The following is a 15798-nucleotide window of genomic DNA, read 5'->3' as shown; positions in this document are numbered from 1 at the left end:
GTTGCTGTGAGGGAAGTTATTATGGTTACATATTGGTATTGGGAGTTTATCCAATCAGTCTTACTCTATGGTCTCTTTTTGCAATAAAATGTTCCCTGTCTTTTAATCAGTGACCTTATTCCAATGTGGGAACTTGTGTATTAACCTATGGAAAAAGTTAAACACTTTCAGTACTTGTATAGGAGGATTTCCATATATTACACAAGACGATATAATGGACCGAAACCACGGAACATGTTTCTGCATACATTTGACTTTCTTAACTTGTATAAAAGATGATTTAACTTTTTATCTCTCTTTCCCCATCTAGCGTCTGAGCCATGCGGTGGCTTTTTAGATGCCAGCGATGCCGGATACATCACCACTCCCGGCTACCCACTGGAGTACCCACCCCACCAGAACTGTCGCTGGGTCATCACAGCCCCAGAGCCTTCACAGCGCATCGTTCTCAACTTCAACCCGCACTTTGAGATAGAGAAACTGGACTGCAGGTAAACACAGGATGGATGTTATGGGAGTTAAAAAGAGTGAATTAAATGATGTGAAGATTTAGACTGCTTGAGAGGATTGTGACTAAGGATGGATGGGAATTGAGAGTTTTGACTTTGAGTTTCTGTCTCCACCAGCCTGTCTCTGTGTGAGAGTTTCTGGGTATTTGGTGAACTTCAGCCCACTCTCCTCCTGTTTCTCTGGCTTTAGCTATCCCATAATAATCACACTGGGGCCTCTCTCTGTCCCTTGTCTCTAATTATCAAAGTCTAATTACAACACATTTACTGTTCCAGGCTGGTTTTCACACTCAGGAAGCATTAACACAGATTAGAGGATTTGGTGTCCATCATTGTTTTTGGCGGTTTGGCTTTGGTTGCACAGTGAGACTGAAATAAAGGCAGACAGTTCTGCTGCATAAAATAGATAAACAGCACTCCTAAAGGCAGACAGAACAGCATGCTGGGAAATCAGACTGGTTAACGCGAACACGGATTTACTCTGAATAACCAATAAATAACCAATAATCAATTATATAAAACATATAAATATTAAACATTAAGAATTGAACAAGAGATAACTGCACAACAAATTGGATAAGAAGGGGCATGGAGCAAAAAATTAAACATCAATGAGAATCAGCTAATTCTTCCCAGAATTTAAGTTAAGGGAAGTCATGCTGTTTTGGAACAGCTCAATTTAAAGTCCAAAATCTCTGGGACACTTTGTCTGAGATTTTAGGGCCAGCATCTGCAATGTTTCTGATCCAGCACAAGCGCTGTGAAAAAGTCAGAAGACTTAACACGTTGTAAAAATTGAGAGAAATTTTAGGGCAGGCTATCAAAAAAGAGATCGGTTGCAATTGGAGCTGCAGCTCATAAAATGGCAATTACACTTACAATACTGCAATATGATAACAAGTTCAATATTTATATAATAAAAACCAACTAAAAGGGTTTATCAAAAAACAATTGGATGACAAACTTACTCTGTAAGTAGTGCAGAAGCTAATGTGTAATGACGGTAAAAAACACTGAGGCTTCTATTAATCTGATGTTTTTACCTAAAAGATCATCAGATTACTTGTAAAATCCTCTGTTATTTGCCTTTTTGTAAATGAAACTAGTGGCCTTCCCTCATGTTTGTGGGACCATCATGTCAGGTATGAATCCATCCTAGGCAAACAGTAGTAGAGAAGAGACCACTGGCTCTCAGGAATCTAATGGGCACAGATACAAGCCCACTGATACAGGCAGACAAATGAAAAACCACACACACAAGCACACACACTTACACTTCACCCGTCCCTCCTGTTCTCGTTCTGTCTCTGTTCCGGTGCTTTCCTATCCAGTTATTAACATTTCAGCTGTATCAATTATAGATAGGTGAATTTCCCCACTCAGATGTACCAAAATCATTCAGACATTTCTTTGTTGGAATTGAAGCATCAATATTTCACTGGCTGGCTGTCTGTTGAAAGGCTGAAAGGTTGAAGGCGTGCTGTGCTCTGCGCTGTTTTGCTTTACTTTTGCACTGTGCTGTGGAAATGAAAAACATGCTTCTCTGTCTGTCTCCCTGTCCTCGTCATCTTTCAGTTTTACTCTTATCCTCGAACCAGTTTGATGCATTCAATGCTCTCTCTCTCTTTTTCTCTCTACCCCTATGCCCCCCCCTTTCTTTCCTCTTTCTCTTTGAATTTCTTACATCCATTTACAGTCCAATAGTTTCCCAGGAGGAGAAAATCTGTTGAACTGCTAGAAACAACTGGCTATGATTTATTTATCATAGTGTATGCATACAGTGTTTCTGTAGACTTTTGGTGTGTGTCTAAACATTTTCTTAGTTTCAGTTTGCTTCTAGTAATGACAAGTTACATTTTTTGACACGGTAATTGTTAAACCATGCCAGTAATAGTGAGATTTTTGCAATGTTGGTGGTAACATCTCAGGTCTAATAGGCTGTTATTTACAACTGTCCTACAGTGCAGAGCTATTTAAGTCTACAGGCGCTCAATGCCTGGGGCGTGTGTGTCAGTGTTTGTGTGTGTGTGCAGGGGTAGGCTGAAATTGAGCTGTTAAGTTCAGAGGGCACAGAGGCCAAAGAGAAGAAGCAAAGGGTATGTGTGTGTCTGCGGGGGGCAGACATACGTGGTCACCTAGTGTTTGACAGCAGTAACCCTGACCCTGGCTGTCTAATGTTGTCTCTTCTTGAAATATTTACCCCTCTTTTTCTGTCTCTAATAGGTATATCTAACAATTTGTTCTCGTATGATAAGATTAATTTAACATGTTCATAAGAACATTATCCATATGTTTCTTTTCTCAGGCTAGTAGCTCACAGCTTTGAGAAACAGAAAACAGCTGTTAATCCTAGAGAGGAGAACACACACACACACACACACACACACACACACACACACACACACTCATCTTGTTAAGACAAAGGACTCATCTGTGTTTGTAGACAAAGACTGCTTTATGAACAGGCAATATGGTTCCTCTCTCTTTTTATCACTTAAAAAAAATGATATGGTTGCATCTGTTTCACGCGCAAAAAAAAAACGTTATCAAGACACACACTCGCACCATCAGCCCTGTTATGAATCTGCATGGCCTGGTCAGACAAGGGTTGTTTTATTGTGTCACTACGTTGAAGCAATCTAATCTATTATGGCCCTGATTGCAATTTAAGATGGTAATCTGTAATCTATAATGCATCACATTTTGTCAAGCACTCTGCTGGCTCTGCAGGGAAAATCGATGGAGAGGTGGTCGGACGGAAAGAGATGTTTTCATTAAGATTCATATACCGTAGCAATTTAAGTGCAGGGAGACAGCTGCAGGGAGTGAGACAGATGAGAAGGAAGACTGACAGGAAGCTTCTGGCCCAGTATATCCATGGCCAGTCATGACTCACCATGACTTCCCATTTCCATCACATGACAGGCACCATGGTACCAAATTACTCCATCACCATGTGCATGCAGTGCATCATTTTACAACCATAATCGGTTTTGTGCGTGCACCTTCATTTGCAGGCACAGTTGATGAACCTTATAAGGTGTTTAACTGCTAAAGCAGAAATGTTAACTGTATTTAATCTGATAAAACCTTATGTTTGGCATGATTTTAAATTAACACACCTCCAACTTCATTGTGCTCATACTGTTTACAGTTTTTTAGTTAATGTCACAACACTTTTTAACCATCACTTTCAAATTATCATTCTAAGTTTAATCAGCAACTTGAAGGAAAACTTGAAGGAACAGTTTGACATTTTGGGAAATATACTTATTTGCTTTCTTGCCAAGAGTTAGATAAGAATGATGCCTGTACATTAAATATAAAGCTACAGTTAGCTTAGATGAGCTTAAAGGCAGCCTCATGGTGACAACAGGACTCTTTTAAGTCACAAATAAATACTCACACATAACACATAACTCTGTGAGCTGTGGTGAGTAACTCTGTGAGGTGAAGGTGAATTGTATTACATTTGGACAGAGCAAGCCTAGCTGTTTCCCTGTTTCCACCCACCGAGCTAAGCTAAGTTAACTGCTGCTGGCTCTACCTTCATAATTACTGTGCAGACATGACAGTGGTACCGATCTTCTCTTCTAACTCTCGGGAAGAAAGCAACTAAGCATACATTTACAAAATGCCAAACTATTGCTTTAACCCTTCAAGCGACAGTAAGAAATACAATTTTTAAACCCAAGTCTCTACACAGCAACAAGTCCAGCTCTCTGACAGTATCTCTAGACATATTCCTTTTCTCTTTGAGTTTTTCACAAATGTACTGGAGAGAAAAGCTACTTAATTTACTTTATATTTGTCTTCCTAGAATAGAGGAAACCACCGCTCTTAAATGATGAATATTTATGATGAAAACTCATCTGACAGACGGTGATATTACATTTTCCATGTGGCAGCTACCAAGATAGTAAAGGTCAAAGAGCTGCTAAAAAAAACATTTTTTAAAGTGTACAGTATGTAGCCTTTTGAGGCAGTGGTTGGTTGTCTACTTCACATTTTCCTCTTAGCTCACTGCACTGCTCTGTCTCTGAAAGCAAGAACTCTATTTGGAGTGTTTGGAAAGAACACACACACACACACACACACACACACACACACACACACACACACACACACACACACACAGACACACACACACAGAGAGAGAGAGACACAGCTGCTTAGGGAAAAGTGCAGCGTCAGGGTCCGTTGAGGGCAGGCTCAAATCATCCTGACAGCTACCTCCTCTCTCCTCTCCTCTTTCCTCCTGGCTCTCTCCCTCTCCTCTCCCCTCCATTTATCTCACCCTTCCTCACCCCTCCCGCACCCTCACCACTGCCCAACGGACCCCATCTATCATCTTTCGTCTGCTCCTGCGCCTTCCCCTGCCCCACCTTCTTTTCCACCGCATACCTCTTTCTTTACCACTTCTCCTTCTGTCCTCCACTTATTCAGTCTCTCTTTTCATGTAATTTCTCCCTTCCTTTCCTTCCTTTCTCTTCCTATATTCTCATCTCCTTGCCCTCATCCTTCTGCAGAGTGCCAATCTTTTGTAGGCCAAATCATTATTCAGCATTGCATATGAGAAAACACAGGCGGTGAGCCAAATGCCACGCTATCCTCCTTTTCTCCCTGTCTCCCTTCCTCTCTTATGCTCTTATCTCCCTCTCCTTCACTTGTCTCCCTCTTTAAAATGCATCTATTCCCTCTTTCTTCAACCCTCTTTCTCTCTTTATCATTTATAGACTTTTCCTCAGCCTATATCTGTCTTCATCCTCTTTTATCCTTCAGTCTGTGCCTATCCATCACTTAAATCCCCTTTCTATATGTCTGTCTCTTATTCTCATCCTCTCTTCTTCCTCTACCCTCTCCAGGTCTCCTTTACCTCACATCACACCAAATCTGATAATATCTGTAATATTGATATGAGAGAAACACACACTTGCAGACAAACCCACATACACACATATATGTGACATATGTTTGCATGAGAAAAGAAGTGCAAGCATTTTGGGCTCTCAAATAAACTTATATACAATAAAAGTAAAACAAGCAGACAGGCACGTAGGCAGTTTCATGGTTATGTGGCTTACACAATAAGTGTGGAGTAAAGCAGTAAGTTAAGAAGTGATTTATATGACAGAGAAGCTGCAGTCAACGATAATGGTTTCACTAATGATTTAGACCTTGTCTTTGTACTCCGCCTCAATCAATCATTTAACTTCATGCTGCTAGGTTTTCTGTCCTCTTCTCTTCTCTTCTCTTCTCTTCTCCTCTCTTCTCTTCTGTCCTCTTCTCGGACATACAGTACCTGTAAATCACATGCATTGTGATAGAAAGGTTGGATTATTTGATCATATATACCATACAGACACATCTGACTAGCAGGCAAAAGTCCTGGGGGCAAAACCAAGAGCAGAGCAAAAGGTAGAGTTATGTGATGTGACACTGGCCTTAGGGCTGAGGGAAGTTTGAGGGAGAGATAAAGAGACTAAATGACAGAGAGAGAGGAAGTGCAAGGAACAGCATTTGGAGTGGCAGTGGATGTTCAGTTACCAGCTGTGGGCATTTAGCAGCTGCCTGCAAGTTCGAATTTACATCACACTGACTCTACCAGCAGGGGAGTCATGCGTCCAGACAAGCATCCTAGCACAAAGCTGAAAGACAATGTTATAGGAAAGTGATAAACAGAGGAGCCAGGATAAGACCTTTGGACCCAGATGTGTGCATTTACCCCCCACAGTTGTGATCATGATTGCAATACCTATAATGTTTTGCAGGTTGAGACGTGTTGCTGTTGTTAGCAAGTGTAAATCAGAGACTAATCATTTATGTTCCAGTGAGCTACTTGTGATGACTTTCAACAGCAGTTTAATTGAGGCAATCTGCAAATTCTGTGAGGTTAAATGGCGCCAACTGGTCAGCAGCAACAACTTTTAGGCTTTCCATTTGTGTGGTTGATAGTTAAGTCAGACACTTCAGCATCAGAGAAAAAGGCAGCATAGATGTGGATCTTTTATTGACTTGAAGTGCAGTTTGTTTCTCCAAAAATACATGAACTCCAGACACTTCAACCCTATTGGAAGTTAGAAAAACATCATCCACTGCTTAAAACATGTCTAGCGTAATCAACCATGCCATGGACATTTTCTCTTGTGCCATTGTGGAATTTCTGAGGACGCTATAAATTCACACAGACGCTCAAATATAGTGCACTACATAGTGAATAGGGAGTGATTTTGGACACAACCCTTGGGTCACAGAAAAAGCTCTGAAATTTGAAGATTTGTTAAGCTCTGGGTGGCGATTTTAGGAAATCCACACACTCACAAACACACAGGTAATGCAGCAGGTAATGCAGCAGGTAACGATGATAATATTAGTGGTCTGATTCACTAACACTCCCTGATGCCCTGAAGGTCTGCCTGATCAATGTCTGTTACTGTAGTGTGTGTCTGTGTGTGTGTGTGTGTATGTGTGTGTGTGTGTGTGTATTTGAAGGACTGACCCTGATCAATGTGTGTTAAAGCCATAATGAGGAATCGATTGGTTGTCCTGGAGACCACCGCCGGACAGACACACACACATACTGTATGTGCATACACGCACACACACTGTCCATCTGTCTGCAGTAATAGGCCTATTACTTGATAACAGTGAACTCAGTCATCCTCCTCACTCTCTATTAACTGCTTTAGTGTTGCAGGGCACCCTCTGTCTTATGTACAGGTCCATGCAAACAAAATGTTTAACCTACTCTGAATGTATGAATGAAAACCGCAGGGAACATTTGTACAGTTTTAAGATACAAGTTTCTAGACTGAGGGAATAGTTATGATGGCTCCTATTCAACAGGTTTTGTATTGTGAACAAAATAGATACTTTTAGGTGTATAAAGAAGGTTTTCTTAGCTTGGATTTGATGATTTATCAGCATCTAGGATTAAGAATTTCAGGCTCCGTGTGTCAAATACTTTATCATGGCTGGATGGTAGTGTTTGAAATCCTTCATCTCCAGGGATGTACAATCTTGAGAATAAGAAGTAGGTAGTAAGTTAGAAACATCAGTAAGCAGCTACTGAACTATAGATCCTGTCATGCCTTCTGGGAATTATCAGTGCTGCTTCTGGCATCTGTGAACAGTCAGAGGGCGCGGCTGAATCCACCACCTCTATAATTGTTCTTGTCCTGACAGAAAGCCTGGCAGTCCAGTTTTACTTCTCTATGAACAATCTTAAAATTAATCTAACTTAGTGTCCCTGTTTGCACTGTATGGGGTCACCGCTGATTTCTGCATGTGCGTTGGAAGATGGTAAGGTTTGTTCTGTGAGCTTTTTCTCAAAGTTTGTACTTATTTGCTACATAAACATATAACAAATAAAAACATCAAAATATATTCAATAAAATAAAAATTGGGTTATTTAAAGGACTTTGATTCTCTTTCTTCACCTTTATGAAAACACCGTCACACATAACTCCAACTCTGGCCTGCTTTCAGCTTTTTTAGTGTGTCTGTGTGTGTGTCAGTGGTGCAGACGCTCTGTCTACTGCTAAGGGCACCCCTGATGTTTGAAAGAAATGTGCAGGTGTAAGAACTGTAAGAGAGAGAGAGAGAGAGAGAGAGAGAGAGAGAGAGAGAGAGAACACGTGTGAAAGGCAATTAAGACCAAAGCAGAAGGGAGGACTAGGAGGAGGGGAGGAGGGGTGGAAGTGCATCTGTATCCAAACCTTTGCCTTGGTTCACGTCAGACAGGCTTTGCAGAGCTTTCTCGCTCATAAAACACCCCTACCCCCAAAACACACACAAGCACAAGCACAAGCACACATAAATCTCTCATGATGTCAAATCTTTTAGTCAGTTTCAAGTCTGCTTCTGCAACTCAGTCCGAATGCTTGTCCTTCTTCACAGCAATAACCTCCCAAAATTGGAACCAAAATTTGTGTTTTTCATCTGTGTTTTTTTTCATAATTTCCTTCATGTAAGCAAGGGGAAAAAAACATCTTGTACACCTCTTGTTAACGAGCAAATTTCAGAGAAAAGTGGGGGAGAAACAAATTCAGACTGCTTATCATTCCCTGTGGCAAGTCCCAGAAAATCACTGATTGGCTGCAGTGGAATATATTGGGGAAGAGGAGAGAGAGGAAGAGATGATGGGATTAAACAGTTTGTTAGAAGCTGTGTTCCTCCTACACAGAGACAGACTGGAGGAAACCTCAAACCCTTCTATAGATCCATCCGAGTGCATGGCCACAGGCTGTGTGTGTGTGTGTGTGTGTGTGTGTGTGTGTGTGTGTGTGTGTGTGTGTGTGTGTGTGTGTGTGCATCAGTGTGTTTATGTGTAAGACACACAGTTTGTGTGTCTGTGCAAGTCTCTTGCGTACGTGTGTGTGCTGACTTAGAAGTAGCTGTGCATGTCTTTCTGCTTTCTCCTACAGGCACAGTGCTGTAGGGAAGGAGGGTAGGGGAGGAAGGGATGGAGGGACACCTGTCTCTGTCTGTCCGAGGGGAGGAGTTGGCAGGGTGAATGCAGTGTCATGTTCTCTCTCTGATTACGTCCGCACTGTGCCGGCTAGATTTGAAATCTTTTTCTCTTTCGTTTTGCTGTTTCAGTTCCACATTGCAGAAAAACCTTTGTGTTTTAGTGTGGACCCACTCGATGATCACTAATTTTTCATGTCAATGTAGTCAATGATACGATACAGCTGTTGTTATCTATCTATCTATCTATCTATCTATCTATCTATCTATCTATCTATCTATCTATCTATCTATCTATCTATCTATCTATCTATCTATCTATCTATCTATCTATCTATCTCATTCTCCAGCTTCACTATCAGCATTGCTAATAAAGGGTATATTTTAAATTCAAATATTCACAAATTCTAATATCGTCTCTCTCCCCCCTCTCTGCCTCCTCTGCCTCACCCACACATTGGCTCTTGGCCACTGGTTATGTGCCTGACAGCACATAAGAGAAAGCTACAGAGGAAAAGGGGGCCGAGAGAGAAAATAAAGAAGACAAAGAATTACAGGAAAAAAAAGGAAAGCGCTGAAAAGTGAAACACTGAAAAATAATTAGGAAAGAGTAAGCCAGGAAGAGAAAGAAAAAGAGATCTTGTCAGGATACGAGTAGCCGTTAAACAAAGTTGTCATTACAGAAAAGAGGAGGAGGAAACTGTCGCGGGGACGAGGCGTTCTCTTGTGAAAATACAACACAAGATCTGTGACATGTACACACACATGCACACTCATGCGCACACACACACGTCCTCGCAGTGCAATGACAGCTTGCGTCATAACTGTGGTGTTCATTCCACGCAAAGCAGACACAAAGCATGATGGGAGAGTGGGAGGTGCATGACCCGCATAATGTCGGGAGCTAGCTCACCTGTCAGAAAAACACCGAAAATACACACTGTGACACACACTGAGAGCCAGGGTGAAAAACACACACTCTTTACTCTGTCTATGCACAACAGAGTTCTCATCTGTAAACTTGGCAGCATTTTATAGAGCCATGAGGGATCTGTAGTGTTGAATCAACTCCTATTGTCTGTGCTTTCTTCATGTCTTATTGTTAAAAGACAAGAGGTAATAGGATGAAGGCACACACATGCACACACACACACACACACACACACACACACACACACACACACACACACACACACACACACACACAAACATGTTGATAACTCACTCTGACAGCTGAGTAAAACAAAATTACAATGTAACACAGCATAAAATATCCACCACTTGTGTGTGCACCTGTATTACAATAACAGTAACTATGTTCCTACAGCCACATTAAGGCGACTTACCTTACTGTACTAAACATTAGTGTTAAGACTTTGATTGTGGTGTGTCCAGGGAATGGATATGATTCCATGCAATGTGCTCCTAAGTGACAAAACCAGTGTGTGTTTGTATGTGTGTTTTGGCCTCTGGGTTCAGGAATGATAGTCCACATAACTGTGATGGCATGTAAACAAATAATGTAAAGATTTACACGCCTTTTATATTCATGTATATTTTATCTGTCTGTACAGTAGCAACGAAACGCCATGTGTGGTACTTTAATCTTGGTATCTGAAACTTGCTTCATCTGTTGAGGCCTGTCGCTGGGTTGTTTTAAAAGTAAATGAATGTTGTACTTAAAGCATGTATCTTAAACTGCAGACAGTGTACTTTGGGTTCTTTTGAGGTTGAGGCATGTTTGATCACTTTAGAGAAATGTAGAAAGCTCAATATTGAAGCAATTAACGGCACTGTGGTCAGAACTGATCGATGAAGATGTGCAAACAGAGTCCAGCCATAGCTTTACTGTGAGGGGAAAAAAAACAATAATTGAAACTGAATTAACTTCACTCAGAATTAAGCTTTGTGACTTTGTGTCTTCTTTCATGGCAAGTTGCTCAAGGAATTTCTTTCCAGGAAGCTATTTTAGAGCCAGACAGGTGTGTCTTTGGTATCCAGACACAGAGGCAACCGTCCTGCTGTGGGTCTGGAGATAGGTCCTAACATTTGTGGTCAGAAAAGATGAAAGAAATGGGAATAAAAATAGATTTCAGGTCAGAAGCTTCCCTTTATGGATAGAAGGAAAAGACAGCTTTTCTCCTGATGTGTACTGTTCAGCATGGACATGTGTACTTTTAGGTAAATTCTGATTTTAATGTACGTTTATGAAAAGCACAAAGAACAATAAAGCAAAGCACTTGATGTTGTATGACAGACAAAAATGTCACTTTAATGGCAGTTGACTTTAACTTCTGTCTTTGCATAGTGATAAATCCTTATTAATCATAATGCGTCTATTCCTTCATTGAGAAAGTTGAAAAAATGTGAGATATTTCTAAGTGACAAAGAACCAGGAAAATGCCTTGATCCACTCTACGAAGTGGAAAATGAATTTCTCTCAAGACTGCAGGCCCTCAGGCTGAGTTACAAACATTATTGAATTAGACCTGGGCAAAGATGTAAACTACAGTCATTTGTTCCACATTAATCCTTAACTAGCATCAAAGGCTGCAGGGTTCATGCATAGTTCAAAAAGCTTTATGATTACATTTACTCTCACACTCTGCCATTCAACCTATCATAAAGCAAAAGACGTACATTTCCTTGTTTTATGTCTTTTTTCTTGCACAATACAAGGCTTGTTCATCAATCATATCTTTTGAAAGCACGGCATTGCTTTAAAAATATCATCAAACTCAGAATTTACTTTGAGGATAACAAGCAGAAAATTAGGAAAATTGGTTGCATGAGGTTGGGAATCAGTTTTCTCTTGAATTTCTTGGTTATGCAAGCAAGGGAGCACATCATCTTACATTCACACTCTCCCTTTGTTTGCATGTAATATAGTTATAATTCAGAAAATGATGTTCTGTCGCAGTTGGAGTACATAATCACAAATGTCAAAAAAGGTTTCTCTTTCTATTTTGCCTTATGCAGGTGGTTCTTTTCCTCCTCCACCATCTGTGAACTGCCAATGTCTTCTGCTGGATTCATTTGAATTGTAATGACACCCATGCTTCTGCTGATAGTAACTGTGCTTTCAGAGGTCCCTCTAGCTACTGATAGATGCAAACAGTTTGCTCATTGCTTCCGTTTTGCAGCCAAATCCAATGCAATGCCTGCCAGATGAAAAAACTAATAAAGAAAAAAAAAAGACTAATAACATCTGAGTCAAAGCAGCTTGGAAGGATTTAACAATTTCCTCTTTCTCAAATTAAAGTCTCCTCTCCCCTCTTCCACAAAACACCTCATCAGTACATTAATTAAATGTCTGCACATCAAGCATGACCAGTAGTTGATATTTAGTACTGTAGGCTATTATTGTCCCTGTGGTATTGCATTCTCTGCCAGAGTTCCCACAAGCTGCAAGTCTCAGGATAGTGATAAAATGGTATAGAATTTTAGTTAATCTATATGTATGTCGGAGTATTTAATAATATTTGTTTATCCTCTGCAGGTATGACTATGTAGAGATCCACGATGGGAACTCGGAGTCGGCTGACCTATTGGGGAAGCACTGCAGCAACATCGCCCCTGCACCGATCATATCGTCAGGGCCATCACTCCACATCAAATTCGTATCAGACTACGCCCACCAGGGGGCGGGCTTCTCACTGCGCTACGAAATCTTCAAAACCGGTAAATGGATGCTACTGTTGTTTCGGATGGTTTTCACTTGCACTTTCTCGAAGAATATAACATTATTTTTTGATACACGTAGTCAGACACGTATTGACAGTACAGTACAGTACAGTACAGTACAGTATTGTACTGTAATGCTGTATGCTATAAACTGTATGTCTGTCAAATCAGTACATGTCAGACTTTTAATGGTGCAGCTGAAAAAGGGCATCTTGGGTTCAGGAATTAATGAGGCACTGGAACTACAACTCATACTGTAATAACCAAAGGTCAAATGGTAGATGTTTTCATGACATAGTCAGAGCCTTAAACCCTAGGACTCCAGGGTGTTTCAATATGTGACATTGTTGTATGGCTCGGAAAAGTAGTCTTCTTTCGATAAAGCAATACTCTGACCAAATTCTATTAAGAATCCAAGACTCACAATTGGGACATTATTCATGTCCCTCACACATGGACAGACTTAGGATTTTAGAGGGATTGCACCTTTGCAAATAGGCTATTAGTAGCTGTATTACAAGCTACTCATAGAGGACTCAACATGCTTCATTAGGTGACCAAGCCTCGTTTATCTCCATAGTGTCATGGGAGACAGAGAGTAAGAGACGAGAGACACAGCAGAGGACCCTTGAGAGCCCTTTAGACTGTCCAGGCGAGACATCGCTCCCCTTCATGGCACTTTGTGTGTGTGTTGTGTGTGTGCGCTTCACATGGCTCCCCTTCACGCAGCCATGGGTCAGCCAAAGCGAGACCAATTGAGATCAAGGGCGAGTGAGACAGAGGGGCGCATAGTGTCGGCCCCACAGCCATCTTGTCCCGTTCCCCCTGAAAGCATTCCACACATGTCTGCTTAATTGAGTCCTGAGCCCTGTTCCCTTGAGACACACACACGCACACAAGCACACACACACACACACACACACACACACACACACACACACACACACACACACACACACACAGAGGGCTGAGGTTACTAACACAACACGTGCGGTTGTCGGTGTTTCTCACTTGCTGGCACCGGCCTGCTGGGATTTCTTCTGTGTGTGTGTGTGTGTGTCTTTTGCGCTTGACACAGTCCACCTGATGACTTTAAAACAACAAGGGTGTCAGTGTTCACACCCCAGCACCCTAGAGAGAGAAAGACAGAGAGACAGAGAGAGATTTGTGAATCAACGAATTGGTTTGGATTTTGATTTATGACATTCTAATATCAAACATAAAACATGAAACACTATCACAATAGTTTCATGGGAAGCAATTATTTATGAAGTCCACTGTTTTGGTTTAAGATGCTCTCTGCTTACAGTTTCTCTTACAGAAACAGTAGTTAGTAATCCAGTTCTTCCATTCAATTATGTATATTTAGTTCACAATTTCTGCACATTACTGTTGTTTATGAAGGTTATGACACGTACATGTGTCACGTGTTTTTATTTTACACATTTTTGAGTTGTGCTGTGATCAAGGCTTGGTTAGGTTTAGGCACAAACACGACTTGGTTAGGTAAATGTAAAATAAGTTATTGGTTAAGGTTAGGGGAACATCTTGGTTTAGGTCAGAATAACTACTTTGCTAACATTAGTGGGCTTTAATCGTCGTCACTGTGACATTAATAACTTGGTTAAGGTTATGGAATGATTCTGGTCTTGGTTAAAAGAAAGCCATGTTGGTTGTCAGCTTGAGACTGAAAACAAACAGCTGTCTCTCCCACGTGACATTTGTTGACCCATCCTTTGTCACTCTGGCTTTGTCACTTTAATGACAAAAACTGTTGTTTTGGGGCATTTGGTGAAATGATTTATTCTGTCGTTTTTCTTAGTTGGACACTTTTTGGAGGGAATTATTCCCAGGTTACCATCAACTGCACATACACAAACACGATCTCAGTTTTTAAGGACAGCTGATTTAATGGATAAATTGTACAACAGCATAAACAGCACTTCCTCTAGTTTGTCTCTATCTGTGTAACTTTGTATGTGTGCGAAAGTGTGTGTGTGTGTGTGTGTGTGTGTGTGTGTGTGTGTGTGTTTTCGTGTCCAGCCTTCCCTGGCAGTAATGATGGAGCCATTTGGAACATTCAAGCTGTTGCCATACTGCTAACACGATCTTGTTATCCTGGAAGGTGCAGCAGAACGTCTGGTTGCGTGGGTGACTAGATTTTATGTATGTGTGTCTGGGTGTATGTGTGTGTGTGTGTGTGTGTGTGTGTGTGTGTGTGTGTGTGTGTGTGTGTGTGTCATACATACTGTATAGCCTCACAGTGAACTCTCTTAATACGTATCTATCTTTGCTACCCCAGCACATTCTGCTACATTAAAAGGAAGACGAAACAGTGCTCCTCTCCTCTTGTGTATTTCTACGGCCTCCACTGCTAGCAAATGTACTCTCTCTACTAGAAGCTATGGGGGGAAACAAGGATAGAGGCACTTATCGTGAAGAGGTTTCAAGCACAGCTGTACTAATATTGTCCTTGTAAAACCTGAATTTTCGTAATTACAGCTCATTGTTCTTAATTTTTATCTTTCAGAAAATTAAAATGAATCAGTCTTTTTTGAATAGTGTTGAATAGTTTTTCAATAGAAAACATTTAGTAGTTTAACTTTAATTTATTTGTTTGTTTCTCTTCAGTCTCTGTCAGAAGACAAACCTTTGTTTTGTTGAGGGCATCAAATCTGTGCGAAAATTTATTCAAAACAATCAGCTCTTTTTTTCCTGTTAGAATCTATTACATTTAAAACAAGGAATCGGTTTCACTGTCCCGTGTTGCTAGCGCGGATACGATTCCTTCATCCCCTTGACTGAATATTGAGAGGAGGGGCTCTGGGATCACTGTCCCCTCCTGTTACTGGGGTCTGTGTTTTTAGGAGTAATGAGAAGGTTTGCGTGTGCATGCATGTTGAAGGACATTGCCCCCCCGCTCTCTGGGTGTCCCAATTACTAACCCCCTCAAAGATTAACGGTCTAATCGGTCTGGAAATGGCACACATACATATACAGTGACGCATGTCTACCATGGAAAACATGTATCTAAAGCAGAAAAGCGTGCGTGTGTTTTCTGTCCTTCTGTCATATTTGGAGAATATGTAGCGCACATACAAGGCTGGTAAATAATTAGGACATATAAGGCATTGAT

At 41.0% G+C, this 15798-nt stretch overlaps 1 protein-coding gene across 3 annotated transcripts in view; it reads left to right on the top strand.

Annotated features, from left to right (window-relative positions):
- Nucleotides 1–15798, top strand: part of LOC127366021 (neuropilin-2) — a 95264-nt gene that overhangs the window by 12647 nt on the left and 66819 nt on the right. For all 3 annotated transcript variants that reach the window (XM_051404699.1, XM_051404697.1, XM_051404698.1), the window contains exons 2-3: nucleotides 311–491; nucleotides 12478–12659. In XM_051404699.1, coding sequence (XP_051260659.1) covers nucleotides 311–491; nucleotides 12478–12659 — 363 coding nt within the window. The remainder of the gene's footprint in view (nucleotides 1–310; nucleotides 492–12477; nucleotides 12660–15798) is intronic.

Source organism: Dicentrarchus labrax, unplaced genomic scaffold, assembly GCF_905237075.1.
Source record: "Dicentrarchus labrax unplaced genomic scaffold, dlabrax2021, whole genome shotgun sequence".
Taxonomy (NCBI): domain Eukaryota; kingdom Metazoa; phylum Chordata; class Actinopteri; family Moronidae; genus Dicentrarchus; species Dicentrarchus labrax.
Note: the sequence above shows the minus strand (reverse complement) of the source record. Positions and strands in the feature narration are given on the sequence as shown.